Below are 15,060 nucleotides of genomic sequence, written 5' to 3'. Positions count from 1 at the left end.
TGAAATATTTCGTTAGTTTTTCGGTGGTAAGTATACATAATACATCATCGAAGTGGAGCATCTGAGGACGTAGTCCAGAGTTACTAAACTATTTTACATTATCAAGAATGCGCACCGGACAAGACGACGTCTTGTCCTTAGATGAGAATGAGGACGAAAATAAGAGAATGGAATTTGTTGAAACGTCTTCCGAGGAAAAATTCTCTTCGACAAGGAAAAAACCCATGTCTGTTATTATTAAAATGACTGGAAATAAATCTAAAAAGGACGCTCCGAAGAAGAAGGTTCCGTTAAAACAGAATGTCAAAAATTCTAAATCAAAAGACAAGAAAAAGACGAAAAACATAGAAAAGGTTTTAGACCAAAATAAAAGTGAAACTTACTCCGCTGAAAGTTTACCTAGTAGTAGTCAAAGTGTTTTAGAGGTAAAAAAGCTTTCTGCTTCAGACATTTATAATTTGAGAGAAGTCTTAGGCATTGTACAGCCAGCTGAGTATGATCCTGAGCCAGAAACGCAACGGTTTGATCCTTCATGGCCTCATGTACCAAATATACATGTTGAGGTAAACAGAGATAATATTTCAGACGGAGAAAGTCAACATGGTCAATTAGGTTTTTCCCACAAAGATATGGCTAATGCTTTTCTTGAAGAAGGTGAAATTGTTGATGATAAAGAATGGGATCTTCTACGTTTAAAGACCCCTGGGAAAGGTAAACCTATTTTGTCATCACTAGCTAAAATGATAAATATGGCATGCACTTCTCATTGTGATATTGATTTTTTGATGGCAAAATATAATGTCCCACAAAACTATGAAATGATACGGCCTCCTACCGTAAATCCAGAAATTTGATGATAATGGATAAAAGATGTCAGTCTCAAGATAGATCAATGCTTGACACTCTGAATATTCTGTCGGCATGTACGAATCCGATAATGAAGTTGTGCGAGGTTTTGCAAGCTCAAATTCGTGAAAATTGTGAGACAAATGATAATTTTCTGATGCATTAACACTAATTGGTCAAGTACAGTACAACTTCTCAGTATGCAGACGTTACATGATAAGACCTTCTTTGCAAAAGAAGTACCAAAGTTTATGTAGTTTTTTCACACCAGTTTCAGCTCAGTAATTTGGTGACGATATTGCTAAGACTGTTACATCATGTGAATCCTCACTCAACCTAGGTTAAGATTATTATTATAGAGGCCAACCATATAGGCGCCGAAGCAGTGGAAGATTCCTTCGTTGGGCTTACTTTAGTGGAACTGGTAACAGTTACAGTGGTAACTTTGAAAATTCTCCTAGATATCAGCCTTATCCTCCAAGAGGACAGTACAGGCAACCAGCTATGCTGACTGGTTACAGAATTCCAAAATGACTGCAACAACCACTGCCCAAAACGACCAGAATTAACAAATAAATTAAATATGGTCGGTAGTCTGAGATTTCACTTCGACTTTTGGAAAACTTTTTTTTTTTTTTTTTTGTTTTTTCTTTTTTTTTTTTGTTTGGTTTAACGTCGCACCGACACAATTTTAGGTCATATGGCGACTTTCCAGCTTTAATGGTGAAGGAAGACCCCAGGGGCCCCTCCGTGCATTATTTCCCCACGGGCGGGCACCTGGGTAGAACCACCGACCTTCCGTAAGCCAGCTGGATGGCTTCCTCACGTGAAGAATTCTACGCCCCAAATGAGGTTTCGAACCCACATCGATGAGGGGCAAATGGTTTGAAGTCAACGACTCTAACCACTCGGCCACGGAGGCCCCTATCACTGAAGAAAACTGTGTCTGGTTATTGTATTGATTTTGATAAACAGCCGTATCAAGAAACAATTCCGAAAGAAATTCCCTTTAATAAGGAACAATGGATATTGTCAATGAAGGAGTTTTGACCTTACTCGAAAATGGTGCTATAATTCCGTCCACGCATGAAGGTGGAGAATTCAAATAAACTATTTTCATTGTGCCAAAACCCAATGGCAGATTTAGGCCAGTTATAAATCTAAGATATCTGAATTAATTTGTACATTATGAACATTTATGGTAGAACGCGACACTTTGCGAACTTTCGAGTAGCGTCTTGAAATTTTGCATGTGTAAAGTTGACCATATTTCAAACAAGACGCAATTTATTTTATACCAATAGAGCCAACCAGTTTTTGTACACGAGACGTCAAGTTGACCACCAAAACCCGTTTTTGAAACTGACGTTGCCGCGTATCCTTAGCAACTGTTACGGGTACTTTAACGGCACCGGCCAACAAATTTTCTTAAATTATATATTATTCGACGAGAATTAATTTTTCCTTTATGGTGATGTTAAAAAATCATTGTTTTACACCGACAAATATTTGAGAAATGGAAAGAAAACGCCGTTTTTGACTAAAAATTGACGTTCAGTTTCGCAGCATTTTTCGGCTTTAAATCAGCATATTACAAAATCCCTGAATTAAAGTTTTTTTTTTTTTTCAATAAACGGTGTTTAAAATGTATACCGAGTCCAACAGACAAATAAAACTGGGGCGTCACCGACTTAGTTTTTTTGGTACATGTAATTTTATTTCCCCCACCCCCATGCGTAAAAAGACGTCGCCGCGTATCCTTGTCAATACTGTTACGGGTACTGTGACGACACCAGCAAACAAAGTTTCTTAAACTATACATTATTCGACGAGAATTAGTATTTCCTTTATGGTGATGTAAAAATCGTTGTTTTACACCGACAAATATTTGAAAATGGAAAGAAAATCGCCGTTTTTGACTAAAAATTGACGTTCAGTTTCGCAGCATAATTCGGCTTTAAATCACCATATTACAAAATCCCTGAATTAAATTTTTTAATTTTTTCAATAAACGGTGTTTAAAATGTATACCGAATCCAAATGACAAATAAAACTGGGGGTCACCGACTTAGTTTTTTCGGTGCATGTGATTTTATTTCCCCCACCCCCATGCGTAAATTTTGTACCATAATTCGACGTCTGCAGATACGTTTGAGACATTATGATTTGGCCATTGTGTTTAGTTTATCAGCTGCACCATTTAGTGTTTTACTGGTTCTTAAAGAACTTTATACAAAACAAAAACAAGCATTTTGTTCCATGGCAAGACGTTTATATATATACAATGATGAAAACGTATTAAAAAGTGAAATCTTAGTACATTTCAATATATTATATAACGTGTCACTGGTGCAAAAAAAAAATCAAGTGGACACAATTTGCTATAAGTAAGGAGGAATGCGTCTAAATTCAGAAGTTATTGGGTTCCGTTTCGACATTTTGTTTAATTTAAAATCCAGCATATTCCTCATATAATGCGTATTTTACATTTTTTGATATTTCTGTAACTTTTTTCTCCGCAAACCTTAGACGTCCATTTTTGATGAACCGTGATTTCTCGTCCGTCGGACTGTTTTCGTAAATCGTTCTGTTCAGTCAACAAATATCTGCATTTAAAATGGTATATAATTTGTGGTGATCACTTAACCTTAGACCCGATATTTACGTTAAAGTTACGTCAGAGCGACAAATATGACGTTGAGTTTTGAATAAAAAATATGCTTTAATCTTGTCTAATGTAAACCCCAAACAATATAATTTGACTAAAGAGTAATATGATGATGAAAACTTTATTTAATTGCAATGAGTATTTGTTTCTGTAAATCTTCATTTTAAGATAAACTCTACTTTTAGATCAAAATAGCCTTTAAAACTCGGTTACCGTGGGCGAAATTATTACGCTAAATTATATTACTCTACCCCTACCCCAGATACAAATACGTAATTAAACGGGTTCTCGTATGTCTTGTGATCAATTTTAACCTATTTTAAGAAGAATTTAGTCAAGAGAGTCCTTTACAACTTTGCAAGGATTTCTTGAATTTCCTCAAAGTTCATGATTATACATAATTGATACACACGACATTGCAAACATTTACAAAAATAATAAGAAAAAATAAAAGCCCTAATATCGTTGGAATAAACATCACAAATTTATTTAACTTTATTATAAATTTTACGTTTTGAAAATATTTCGATTGTTTTGAGAGTAGTTAGACACCCCGATTTCAAATAAAGTGCAGCCACGGGGAAACAGAATTTATATTCATTGTACGGAGGCTGTTGCTCTGAAAAGGTTAATTTATTAACAACGCTAGATAGAAACACCATCCTTTACAATGAGGTTTTAGCTCTCCAGAGATGTGTTTAAAGAAAGGTTATCCTTGTATTCATAGACACATAATAGAAACATATTCCATATATAATATTTTTCCTAATATTAGAGACCTATCAGACATAACAAGTACGAGTACATACTCTGCTAAAAATGATAAATATTCCATAAAATAAAAAAGAAAGAAAACTGTTTGTTTTAGGTTTAGCGCTGTTTTCTGTTACGATAGGCGGTTAACCTAACCAGTGTTCCTCAACAAGTAACTTTCAACTTCACCACATAAAATCGGAGGTGGAGGACGAATGATTTCGGACAAATACCTTCTACCAAATTGTCAGGCCCTACCCAGGGATCGGAAAAGCGAGCTAAGCGGATGGGGTAAAAGAAAGAAACACAGAAAACAGTGGTTGTGATGGAAACTCGCTGTAACTCATCAGCAGTTAAACATGTATAATTAATTCTATGTTGTAATTATCTATATGAGCGACTCAAGAATCGTAACATTGTACATAGGACAGACGGCTCAAACTTGCTGGTCTTGGTTTCGTATTTATGAGATACTAGGATTTGTACCAGTATATGTATATGTGTAAGATTTTATATTTTATTTATTTTTATTTTAATAAGCGTTTGAGATTTCAACATTCAGAATGTAACAATTTTCAAACAATTTAGCAGTTCACTCATCAGAATTTTATAAAGCTACGCTTATGCGTTAATGTAACTTTAGGATAGTATTAAAAGCGATACCTCTTATTGAGCCGTGCCATGGGAAAACCAACATAGTGCATTTACGATCAGCATATATGACATTGGGATGTGCGGGCGGGCGTGCGTGCGTGTGTGCTTATGGAGGAAAAGGGATAATATCAAGAAAAACTTTACTCTCGTGGAGGGCAAACTTAAAACTATATGAAACTGCTGTATAATACTGATCTATGATATTTTACAATAATTATGCTTTAACTTTTGTTTCAAATGTGAAATCTCCGAATTATCAACACAATTGCATATGTATGAACTCTTCATTTTAGCAGTGTATTACAACGGAAAACTTGTTAATTTGGTACTTTGAATAAGAAAAAGATTTTTAAAAAATCATTATTATATAGAAAATATATTAAAAGCGATTTTCAAAATAACTGAATTATGATGTCTCGAACGTATCTGCAGACGTCGAATTATGGTACAAAATTTACGCACGGGGGTGGGGATAATAAAATCACATGCACCGAAAAATCTAAGTCGGTGACCCTCCAGTTTTATTTGTCATTTGGACTTGGTATACATTTCAAACACCGTTTATTGAAAAAATTAAAAAATTTAATTCAGGGATTTTGTAATATGCTGATTTAAAGCCGAAAAACTGAACGTCAATTGTTAGTCAAAAACGGCGATTTTCTTAACATTTTTCAAATATTTGTCGGTGTAAAACAATGATTTTTACATCACCATAAAGGAAATACTAATTCTCGTCGAATAATGTATAGTTTAAGAAACTTTGTTTGCTGGTGTCGTCACAGTACCCAACACAGTGTTGACAAGGATACGCGGCGACGTCATTTTACGCATGGGGGTGGGGGAAATAAAATCACATATACCAAAGAAACTTAGTCGGTGACCCACCAGTTTTATTTGTCTGTTGGACTCGGTATACATTTTAAACACCGTTTATTGAAAAAAATCAAAAATTTAATTCAGGGATTTTGTAATATGCTGATTTTAAGCCGGAAAATGCTGCGAAACTGAACGTCAATTTTTAGTCAAAAACGGCGTTTTCTTTCCATTTCTCAAATATTTGTCGGTGTAAAACAATGATTTTTTAACATCACCATAAAGGAAAAATTAATTCTCGTCGAATAATATATAATAATTGTTTTGGATTTGTTACAGTAAAATGATTTCTTAACTTCTGTTGATTTGAAAGATAGTTATTTCTCTATTCCCGTGCACAAAGATTTTCATACATATTTGAAATTTTCATGGAATAACACCCTTTATCAATTTGTTTGTTTACCATTTGGAATTTCTTTAGCACCCATGACATTTACTAAAGTCCTCAAACCAGTCCATGCATGGTTCAGACAACAAAATATTAGATGTTCTTATTATATTGACGACTCATTAAATATGAACCAAGAAAAGGCTGTTTGTCACACTAATACCATGACTATTTAAAATGACTTTAGAAAACCTGGGATATGAAGTCGATTGCGAGAAATCTGTTCTTGTTCCTACACAAAAAAATGTATTTTGGCTTTATAATAGACAGTTTAAAATATTTTTTACAGAGGTAAAGGATAACAAAATGTACTCTAATGCTAAAGCCTTGTTTGACATAAGAACAGTTCTAGTGCGGAGTCTAGCTTCTTTCACAGGGTTAGTTATAAATGTTTTTACGCCATTTCAGAAGCTCCGATGTTCTACAGAAATTTAGAAAGAGATAAGTTATTTGGTTTAGGACAAACAAAGCATTATGATAAGCTGGTGTCTTTATCAACCGAAGTTTTAAGTGAATTAAAATGGTGGTGTGAAAATGTCTTTAGGAAAAATAGGAAAAGAAATAGACCTTTTGCTATTGAAAGTACTTTCCGAACTGATGCAAGCACCTATGGCTAGGGAGCTGTAGATATGGCAAGTAAAAGTCATGCAAGTGACAGGTGGACATCTGAGGAAGCAAGACATAATATTAACTACTTAGAGTTATTAGCAATTTTTTATGCTTTACAGTCTTTATATAAGGGGAAACAAAATGTTCATTTGCACATTCAGTCAGACAATATCTGTGCTATTCATATATCAATGATATGGGTGGCATGTCATTAAAATTAATAGATCAACTTGCTAAAGATATATGACAATGGTCTTTGGAAAGAAAGATATATAATTCTGCTTGTTATATACCTGGAAAACAAAATATTATTGCCGATTTTTACTCGAGAAATTTCTCGGATTTAACGGAGTGGATGCTAAAACCAGAAATTTTTGCTAGGCTATGTAGACAGTTTTTCATATGATGTAATTTTGTTCGCTTCAAGATTAAACAAACAGGTTGATGATTTTGTGTCATGGTTCCCAAACCAGGCGCTTTACATTGCAATGCTTTCTCATTACATTGTGGTGAATATCATCCCTATATTTTTCCTCCATTTAATTTGGTAGGAAGAGTTATAAATAAAATAATTCAAGATGAAGTTTTCAATATCATTCTAGTCATTCCATTTTGGAAATCACAGCCGTGGTTCCCACTATTACTATATCATATTTCGTCTTTCTCTGTCAGATTATCACGACACAAAGACCTGCTTTACCTCCCACACAATGGAGACAATCACACGTTACTCAGAACTCTCAGGATGGTCGCTTTGACAGTATCAGGAAAGGACTCTGTGGCCAAGGAATTTCGAGAAAGGTTGCAGATATCATTATCAGATTCTAGAGTAAAGGTACTAGGAAGCAATACCAATATGCATGGGGAAAATGGCTTGTTTGGAACAATTTTTGTTCAGGTTTGGCAATCCATTTAAGACGACTGAAGCTATAGTGTTACAGTATTTATTCTTTCTTCATCAACTCGGTTATTAATACTCACAAAGCTATGCTTTTACAGACCTTGCCGTTCTATGGGAATCATTGGTGTAAGGAGTGTGAATTTATATCAGGGTTTGTGAAAGGAATTTTCTTCCAGAATTACCAAGACATAAAAATACTGATACTTTGGATGTTTTTTATGTGTTATAGAATTTCTGTTTTCATTGTATCCGTTGGAGGGCTTGTCCTGCAAATGTTAACTTTTAAAGTGACAACACTTATTGCTTTGGCTACAGCCCCAAGGGCGCAGACTTTGGTGTCTATGAGTTTAAATAATATGTTGAAAGAACAAAATTATATTGTTTTTCTTTTTCCATGTTTTCTTAAATGTTTCAGGCAGGGACATAATTTTTCGCTGAAAGTTGAACACTATATTGACGGGCACCTGTGTGCTATGCATACATTGCTACAGTATATAAAAGTTACTGAATCTGTAAGACTAACTAAACAGCTGTTTATATCATATGTAACTTTTAAGGCAGTTACATCTAGCACTATTGCTAGGTGGTTGAGGATTGTTTTGGAACTTGTAGGAATAAATTCAATAAATTCCAAACTCATTCCTTTAGAGGTGCTGCTGTATCGACAGTCTTTGACGAAGTTTTTTCTTTGAAGAAAATGCTAGAGACTGCTGATTGGAATTCAGACAAAAAATTTAAAACATTTTATTATAGACATTCGGTTAGAAATAGTAAAATATCATTTACAGAGTCAGTGTTTAAGTGACTACTTATTACATTACTGGGAGTTTTCAGCTGTACTTTACTGTTTCTTTGAAAAAATGGACATAGAATACAAGTGTATTTCCTGACATGTGTTGTTTTGTTGCCTTTAAAGATGCTAGTGTATATATGCGAAGCCGAAGGCCTTACGGAAAATAATGACCCCTCATCCAAGCTTTGAAGGGCGTTATTGGAGTATAATGTCAGCCTACCCTTGGTGACTGCGTCCTGTGCAACAAAATAAGGGCTTTAAATTAGGATGACAACCTGTTCATAACTTCCGGTTATCAATTCCGGTTGTGTTTGATTTTTGTTTTTAAAAAAGCGGAATATAATCGATGTCAGAAGGATATTCTAGTGTATTCTCAATAATGCCCTTTATCCTTCATATAAGCTTGGATTAGGGGTCATCCTCACAAATAATGACTTTTGTTTCAAATTATGTTTGCCTTCTTTTATCAGAGATTTCAGTGCGGTCCCACTTCAGAAACAAAATGCTTACACGGTTGTATCATTCAAACGAATGCTAAATAATATCCTACCAAATGTCCCCAGCTTCTTTTCTGGCGACCGCAAACTTCATATCGTTTGCACAAGATTACGCAATCATTGCAGCTCTCTTTTCTCTGATTTATTTGATAAAAATATTATTGACACTCTTTTGTGCGACTTCGGGGAAATAGAAAATTCTTATCACTATTTCCTTATTTGTCCAAAGTAAACAAATCTCCTTCTGTCAATGTTATCTTAAACGGAAATATTTCATTATCTTTCGATTACAATATAACAATATAACAATCTTTAATTCCGTTCACAAAAAAAAAAAAACCACACATTCTGGAAACAAAACGATTCTAGTGATGGTTAAAATGAAATGCTTCATAAAATACAACTTCATGCACATAATATTCCCTAAGACATTATCTTAACATGATGATTTTATCGCTCATTTGTTTATCTATTCTTCGTGTTTAATCTTTTAATACTCTTTACTTAGTATGGTGTTTGGTGCAGTTAAACTTAATATATGAGATATTTCTTTCAATGAGATTTGCTTGTTATTTCATATCCAGTCTGAATACTACTATTCATTCCATTGCATTAAGTTCTTGTTCTAACATTATCAATTATAGCGCATGTAACAGGCTTCGTCGGTTGATAACAGAACAGTCGAACAGATCTACATTTGCATTACGTTTTACATTTCCGTCTCCTTACCAACTGTAACAGTATATCAATAAATGATTATCAAAGTCATATGCCAATACCACCTATAATATCAAATTAAAACTAAAGAAAGAAATATTATACACATACTGAAGTTGTTAAACTCGTCCCTGCAGCCCCAGTGTACGCTTTGTTAACAAGCCTTCCCTTTCCAATGCTACAAATTGAGTTGACAAATGTTGACTTTCCTGCATTAATTGGTCCTAGAAGCAGCAGACCTGGGTTCTTAACCTCGACACTGCCAGTTTTATTTTCCTGTATCTCACTCAATAAGCTTTCACTGAACTGAAATCATAAATATGTCAAGAAAAGATTCTAGGTTAAATGTTCTTCCGTAAGCACTATCAACAATAGAGTTGAAGGTGAAATTGTCTCAAGTTATTAAAACTGAAGCTGAAACTGAATAATTTTATTAAACGCCTGTTATACGGTGATATATTCAAAGGAGTTGTACATAATGACAGCAATCAAAACATAATGAAACAATGCAGCGAATTCTCTGAAATACAGTTTCTTAATATTTTTTTTGAATGTCAAGTGATTTACATTTGCGTAGTTCTAACGGCAGTTCATTTTAAAGTTTTGACCAGTAGTACAGACACTTCTATTATTGAAGTTTTGCACTTGTTGTATGGAACAACATAACGACATTAGGAATTTTCAAACTATCTCAAACCTTGCCTACTAGGATTATACTCTGTAAGTTATTCTGTTAAATACAGAGGTACTCTGCCAGTGTGACAGCTATCAATGAAAGAAAGCAACTCAATTCTTGCTTTCACCGGCAATATAAGTAAAACAATGCTTGTTTGGAACTGTAAAATTTCTTTTGTTCAGGACATGTTTTGAATACATTGAATCTTATGCATCTCACAGTTAGCTACACCATACAGTATGACGTTGCAATAATTCAGATGTGAAATAACTAGAGACAAAAGTAAAATTTCAGTGGCTGCTTTTAATAAGTATTTTCGAGTGTTCACAATTCATAGATAATAAAGGCTGTACGACATTTGTGATTTACATAATCTTTAAAGTTCAAGGTTTCGTCAAGAAATGCACCGAAATATTTAATTGTCCTTTCACGTTTGACATCATCGCCAGCAATGTTAATGGGATTTGTAAAACATTTGTTCAGTTGAGTTCTGCTAACAAACATATTAAATTCAGTTCTGGAAGTCTTCATTTTCATTTTGTTTCTATTTATTCAGCCATTGATTATAACTGCGCACCTTTCAAAGTCTCTGATTGCTTGTGATTCTCGGAACCTTATATTTGCTATCTGATCAAAAGCAAAACCGTAGACTGTTATAAAGTTTGGAATTACATCGAAATGAGTTCCAGCATAGGTTAGGTACAGCCAAGGAGCAAGGTAACTTCCCTGGGACACACTGCATTCAAGATGGCGGTCTGATGTGTTGATATTAATCTTACACTTAGAGGCCTTAAATAGGAGTCTACCCATGGAAGAGCTGTATCACTGACGCCATATTGTGCATTTATGACATCTAGAAGAATGTCATGTCTTGGTCGGCAGTGTCAATTGCCGCACTTAGGTCGATCGCAATGAGAGCCGTGATTTTCTTTCTCTCCATACCACGTAGAAGATTATTGATCAACCAAAGTAGCGCTGATTCACAGAAGTGGTATTTCCTATATGCAGACTGGTTCTTAGGCAAAAGACTATTTTGATTTACATGTTTGTTTAATCTGTAAGGAACCGCTTTTTAAATAATATTTGATAGAAATGATAAATTACTCACAGGACGATAATTGGAAAGCTCTAGTTCAAATTTGCTGTTTAAAAAAGTGTTGTACTGATATTTCAACAATGTAGTGATACTTGGGAGAGGTTAATCTACATTTCAGAATACGTGTTGGCAATATATCTGGCTCTGAAGACGTAGTATTCGATTCACTAATATGTTGTGTTTTTTTTCACTTCTTCTTGAGCCAATTCAGTAAATTTGTATAAATTTTGTATATCCTTTACTTGAGGTTCTAAGTTTTGGTATTCACTTAGAAATTGACGTATGTTTGACATTTTGGCAATGAAAAAGTGTCAGCAAATTGTTGCGGCAGGCGGTTTTCAACTTTGTCACATATCAGTTGAGAGTCTTGAAACCACCTCAAGCGTTCTATATCTTCACTGTGTTTTCTTTTGACGTTTGATCTCAAAATTGTATTTGTTTCTTACTGCGATACACGACTCAAACTGATATAAACACTTTAACAGTGGTCAAAAAAAATGGTCCAGGTTCGCATTGCTCTACATAAACATCATTAAGTGACCCAGTTATGACTTAATTTAAGCTATGTCCTTCTGTATTAGTACTGTAATCAACATGTTGTTCCAGGCCTATTGGCACAAAGGAGTCCTGGAAGTAAGTAATAACTTGTCACGTACTGTTGTCACATGCAAATTGAAATCACTATTTATAAGTAAATTTACAAAAGTGGTAAAATGTTTTCGGTGATGCCAAAGAAGTCAATATCGAATAGGATGCCAGCTGATAGAGCCGGGGGTCTATTCACACCCACTACAAGTATGGTCAAAGTTTTGAAAACGAGTTTCCAAATACCATATTCAAAGCTTCGAACATTACCTTGAGTTACTCACTGTATATTGATCTAAAAGTGATAGCAACACAGCCTCATTTATTACGATTTCTCTTAGTAACACTTAATTTAAATCCATTCTGGTTCAAGTCAGAAGTTTCAAACTGGTACTTTTTCTCGTTCTAGTACCAAGTTTCAGTCAAAAAAAGCATAATCCCTCGGTTACTGGCCAAAAAAATCATCTGTGTTTAAAGCGACTAACCCACACATCATGCTGTCAGATTTATAAAAATCAAACTTTTGCTTTGCAATGTACTTTTCATCAAGTTGTGTTGAAAATCTTTGTTTTCCTAATACATTAAGATAAAACACATTGGTCTACAATTTCTGATATGAGTTTCCATGTTTATTAACAAAAAACAAAACAAAAACGGAATTCCCGTCAGCAAACATCACGTGATTTTCAAAAGAGCGCAAAATATAGGTATCGCACACTAAAAAAAAAAAAAAAAAAAAAAAAAAAAAAACATAAAAGGAAGTAAATACATCTAACACTTTAACAATGCAGTAAATGATTTCAGGCTGGCCTATTGCGGTTACGGCATTCGTATTATACATGTTCGTCGTGAGTTCGATCATTCCTTGACCCGTGAAAGTTTGCTCTTATTTTTTCACTTTAATTCAATGAAGATAAAACGAGTCTGTAAATTTAGTTCTAATTCTAATAAACGACATAATATTCTGCGCTACCTATAGTTCGGTCTTGCGGCAAGCGATGTTTTTACATGTACTTTTGATAATGGAATGGTACGTTATTAAAGTAGTTGTATTCGGTACGATTCAGTGGTCCTTACCTAAATAATGCTGACTTCCCTAATCGGTAGAAGAGTATATAAATGTACACATCAAACTACATGCGACTTTTTGATTTGCTGCCCACGTGATGATGGCGTCTAAAAGTACTGTCGCGCAAAAATTTGAATGTTCCCGTAATTCTGGAAACTTTAAACTTGTCGACCATTATGTTTTGTGTACATATATGAAACAGTGGCGGTATTTTGCCTTTCGGTGATACAACATGTAAATTATTTTAAAAATCACAATTCATGATGTATGGGTTAGCCGCTTTAAAATTGATCTGCCGTTCAGAGTAATGTAGGATACATGTGCGCTTATATTTTTGTACTGGTTGCATTTCTTAGGGTATATCAAATTTTTAAAGTTCACACCATTTTTATGAGAAATTACTTTACTTTTACAACATCGCTTTTTTCTGTGTGTTTTCTTCTTACAGGCTATATTGTGTAAGTTTATAATCCTATATGCCGCAGGGTCTAGTATCCTTACTCCTTATTATTCGTTACTGTATATATCCAATATCCGTAATGGATACTATTTGTAGGTATACTTTACAGGTTAGCGATACGCAATGTCTTATGTTCATGAAGAAAATTATCAAAAATATTACTGGATGCAAGCCACGGATCGCAGAAGATAAAGCAACATAGACACACGAAAAATGCAAAGTAAATTCAAATCCATTATATTCAATTTCAGCACAACCTCCACACAAATAACAGGGTTATTATTATAAGTAAGGTTCAAGAACAAAGAAATACGTCTGCCTCATACGACGACAGTGTATAATCACACAGCTTATGATACAGAAAATCATTATAATCAATATTTCTGTCTTTAATAGAATCGTTAAGAACCACCCTTAACCAATGTCTTTATATGCTACACTGTCAAAAGTTCTAACTAAAAGGTGTATTGGCCTGCAGACTTCTTAAAGACATCTCGTTAGAACAAACTAAAAACAAAGATGGCGTGTATATAACATCAAACAACAAAATATTGCTTACGGGGAGGTTTTAAAAGAATTACATTTATGTCTCCAATAACAATATATTGTTATGTACTGTACAGACATTCTGTAAATGGTTGGTTTTGTACAGAAATTGCATTTCCACTCACGAGTACGAATGTTTCGTCAGTTTGGACTGACACTGTACCTTCAATAACTTTATTACAAAGATGAACATGTCATACAAAAGAAAGAAATAATAATAAAAAAAACACAAAAAAAAAAACGAGTAAAGATATTGTCCCCATATGGCCCCAAACTGGATGCTATCGTTTTAAAATTTGTTGATAATAAAGTCAATTACCTCTTTACACGTGACTTAGAATTATGTCGAGCGAGTGAACCTTTCGCTTTAGTAGGATGATTTAGGTATTTCATGTTGATAAACATTGTGTTAGATATTGTTACATTTGTCATACGCCCCTTACCTTCCGATTAATATGGATACCCGTAATATGCTGATATTGTAAGTGTTGTGTTCTTCTGGACAATGAATTTGGAGCCCTGAACGGCTCCCTTTGCACTATGTTATCTTGTGTAGGTGCGTTTGTGTGCTTGTGTGCTTGTGGGTCTGTGGCGGTGTCCTACTGTTTTCTTGTGTGTTGCTTGTTCGTTTTTCTGTGTTGTTCGATTGATCGTCGTTGTGTGTTTGTCTTTGGTGCATGGGTGTCTGCGCTGTTGTGGTTTACGTTGTGGTGCGGCTGTTTTTGTGGAGCGTGGCTTTCCTTTGTATATTCGTCATTGTTCAACTTCTCCCTTCGAATTTCTCCCCCAACCCCCGACCCCATTTCGCTCCTTACCATTTCCTCCCCCTTTATCAATATTTAGCTTAAATTGATATGTACTTGTTGGAAGTTTGAAGCAACCAGTCTGAGGTATTTTTCCATTACGGCTTCTTTTTGTTGTGGGTCTGC

General features: G+C 34.6%; 1 protein-coding gene across 1 annotated transcript in view; it reads right to left on the bottom strand.

The window, feature by feature from the left end:
• LOC128553920 (interferon-induced protein 44-like) overlaps window positions 1–15,060 on the bottom strand; it is a 38,185-nt gene that overhangs the window by 13,334 nt on the left and 9,791 nt on the right. Inside the window, exon 3 of the mRNA XM_053535118.1 lies at window positions 9,811–10,005. Within this exon, the coding sequence (XP_053391093.1) occupies window positions 9,811–10,005 (195 nt within the window). The remainder of the gene's footprint in view (window positions 1–9,810; window positions 10,006–15,060) is intronic.

This window comes from Mercenaria mercenaria, unplaced genomic scaffold (genome assembly GCF_021730395.1).
Source record: "Mercenaria mercenaria strain notata unplaced genomic scaffold, MADL_Memer_1 contig_4496, whole genome shotgun sequence".
In the NCBI taxonomy this organism is placed as follows: Eukaryota; Metazoa; Mollusca; class Bivalvia; order Venerida; family Veneridae; genus Mercenaria; species Mercenaria mercenaria.
This window is presented reverse-complemented; position numbering and strand designations above follow the sequence as displayed.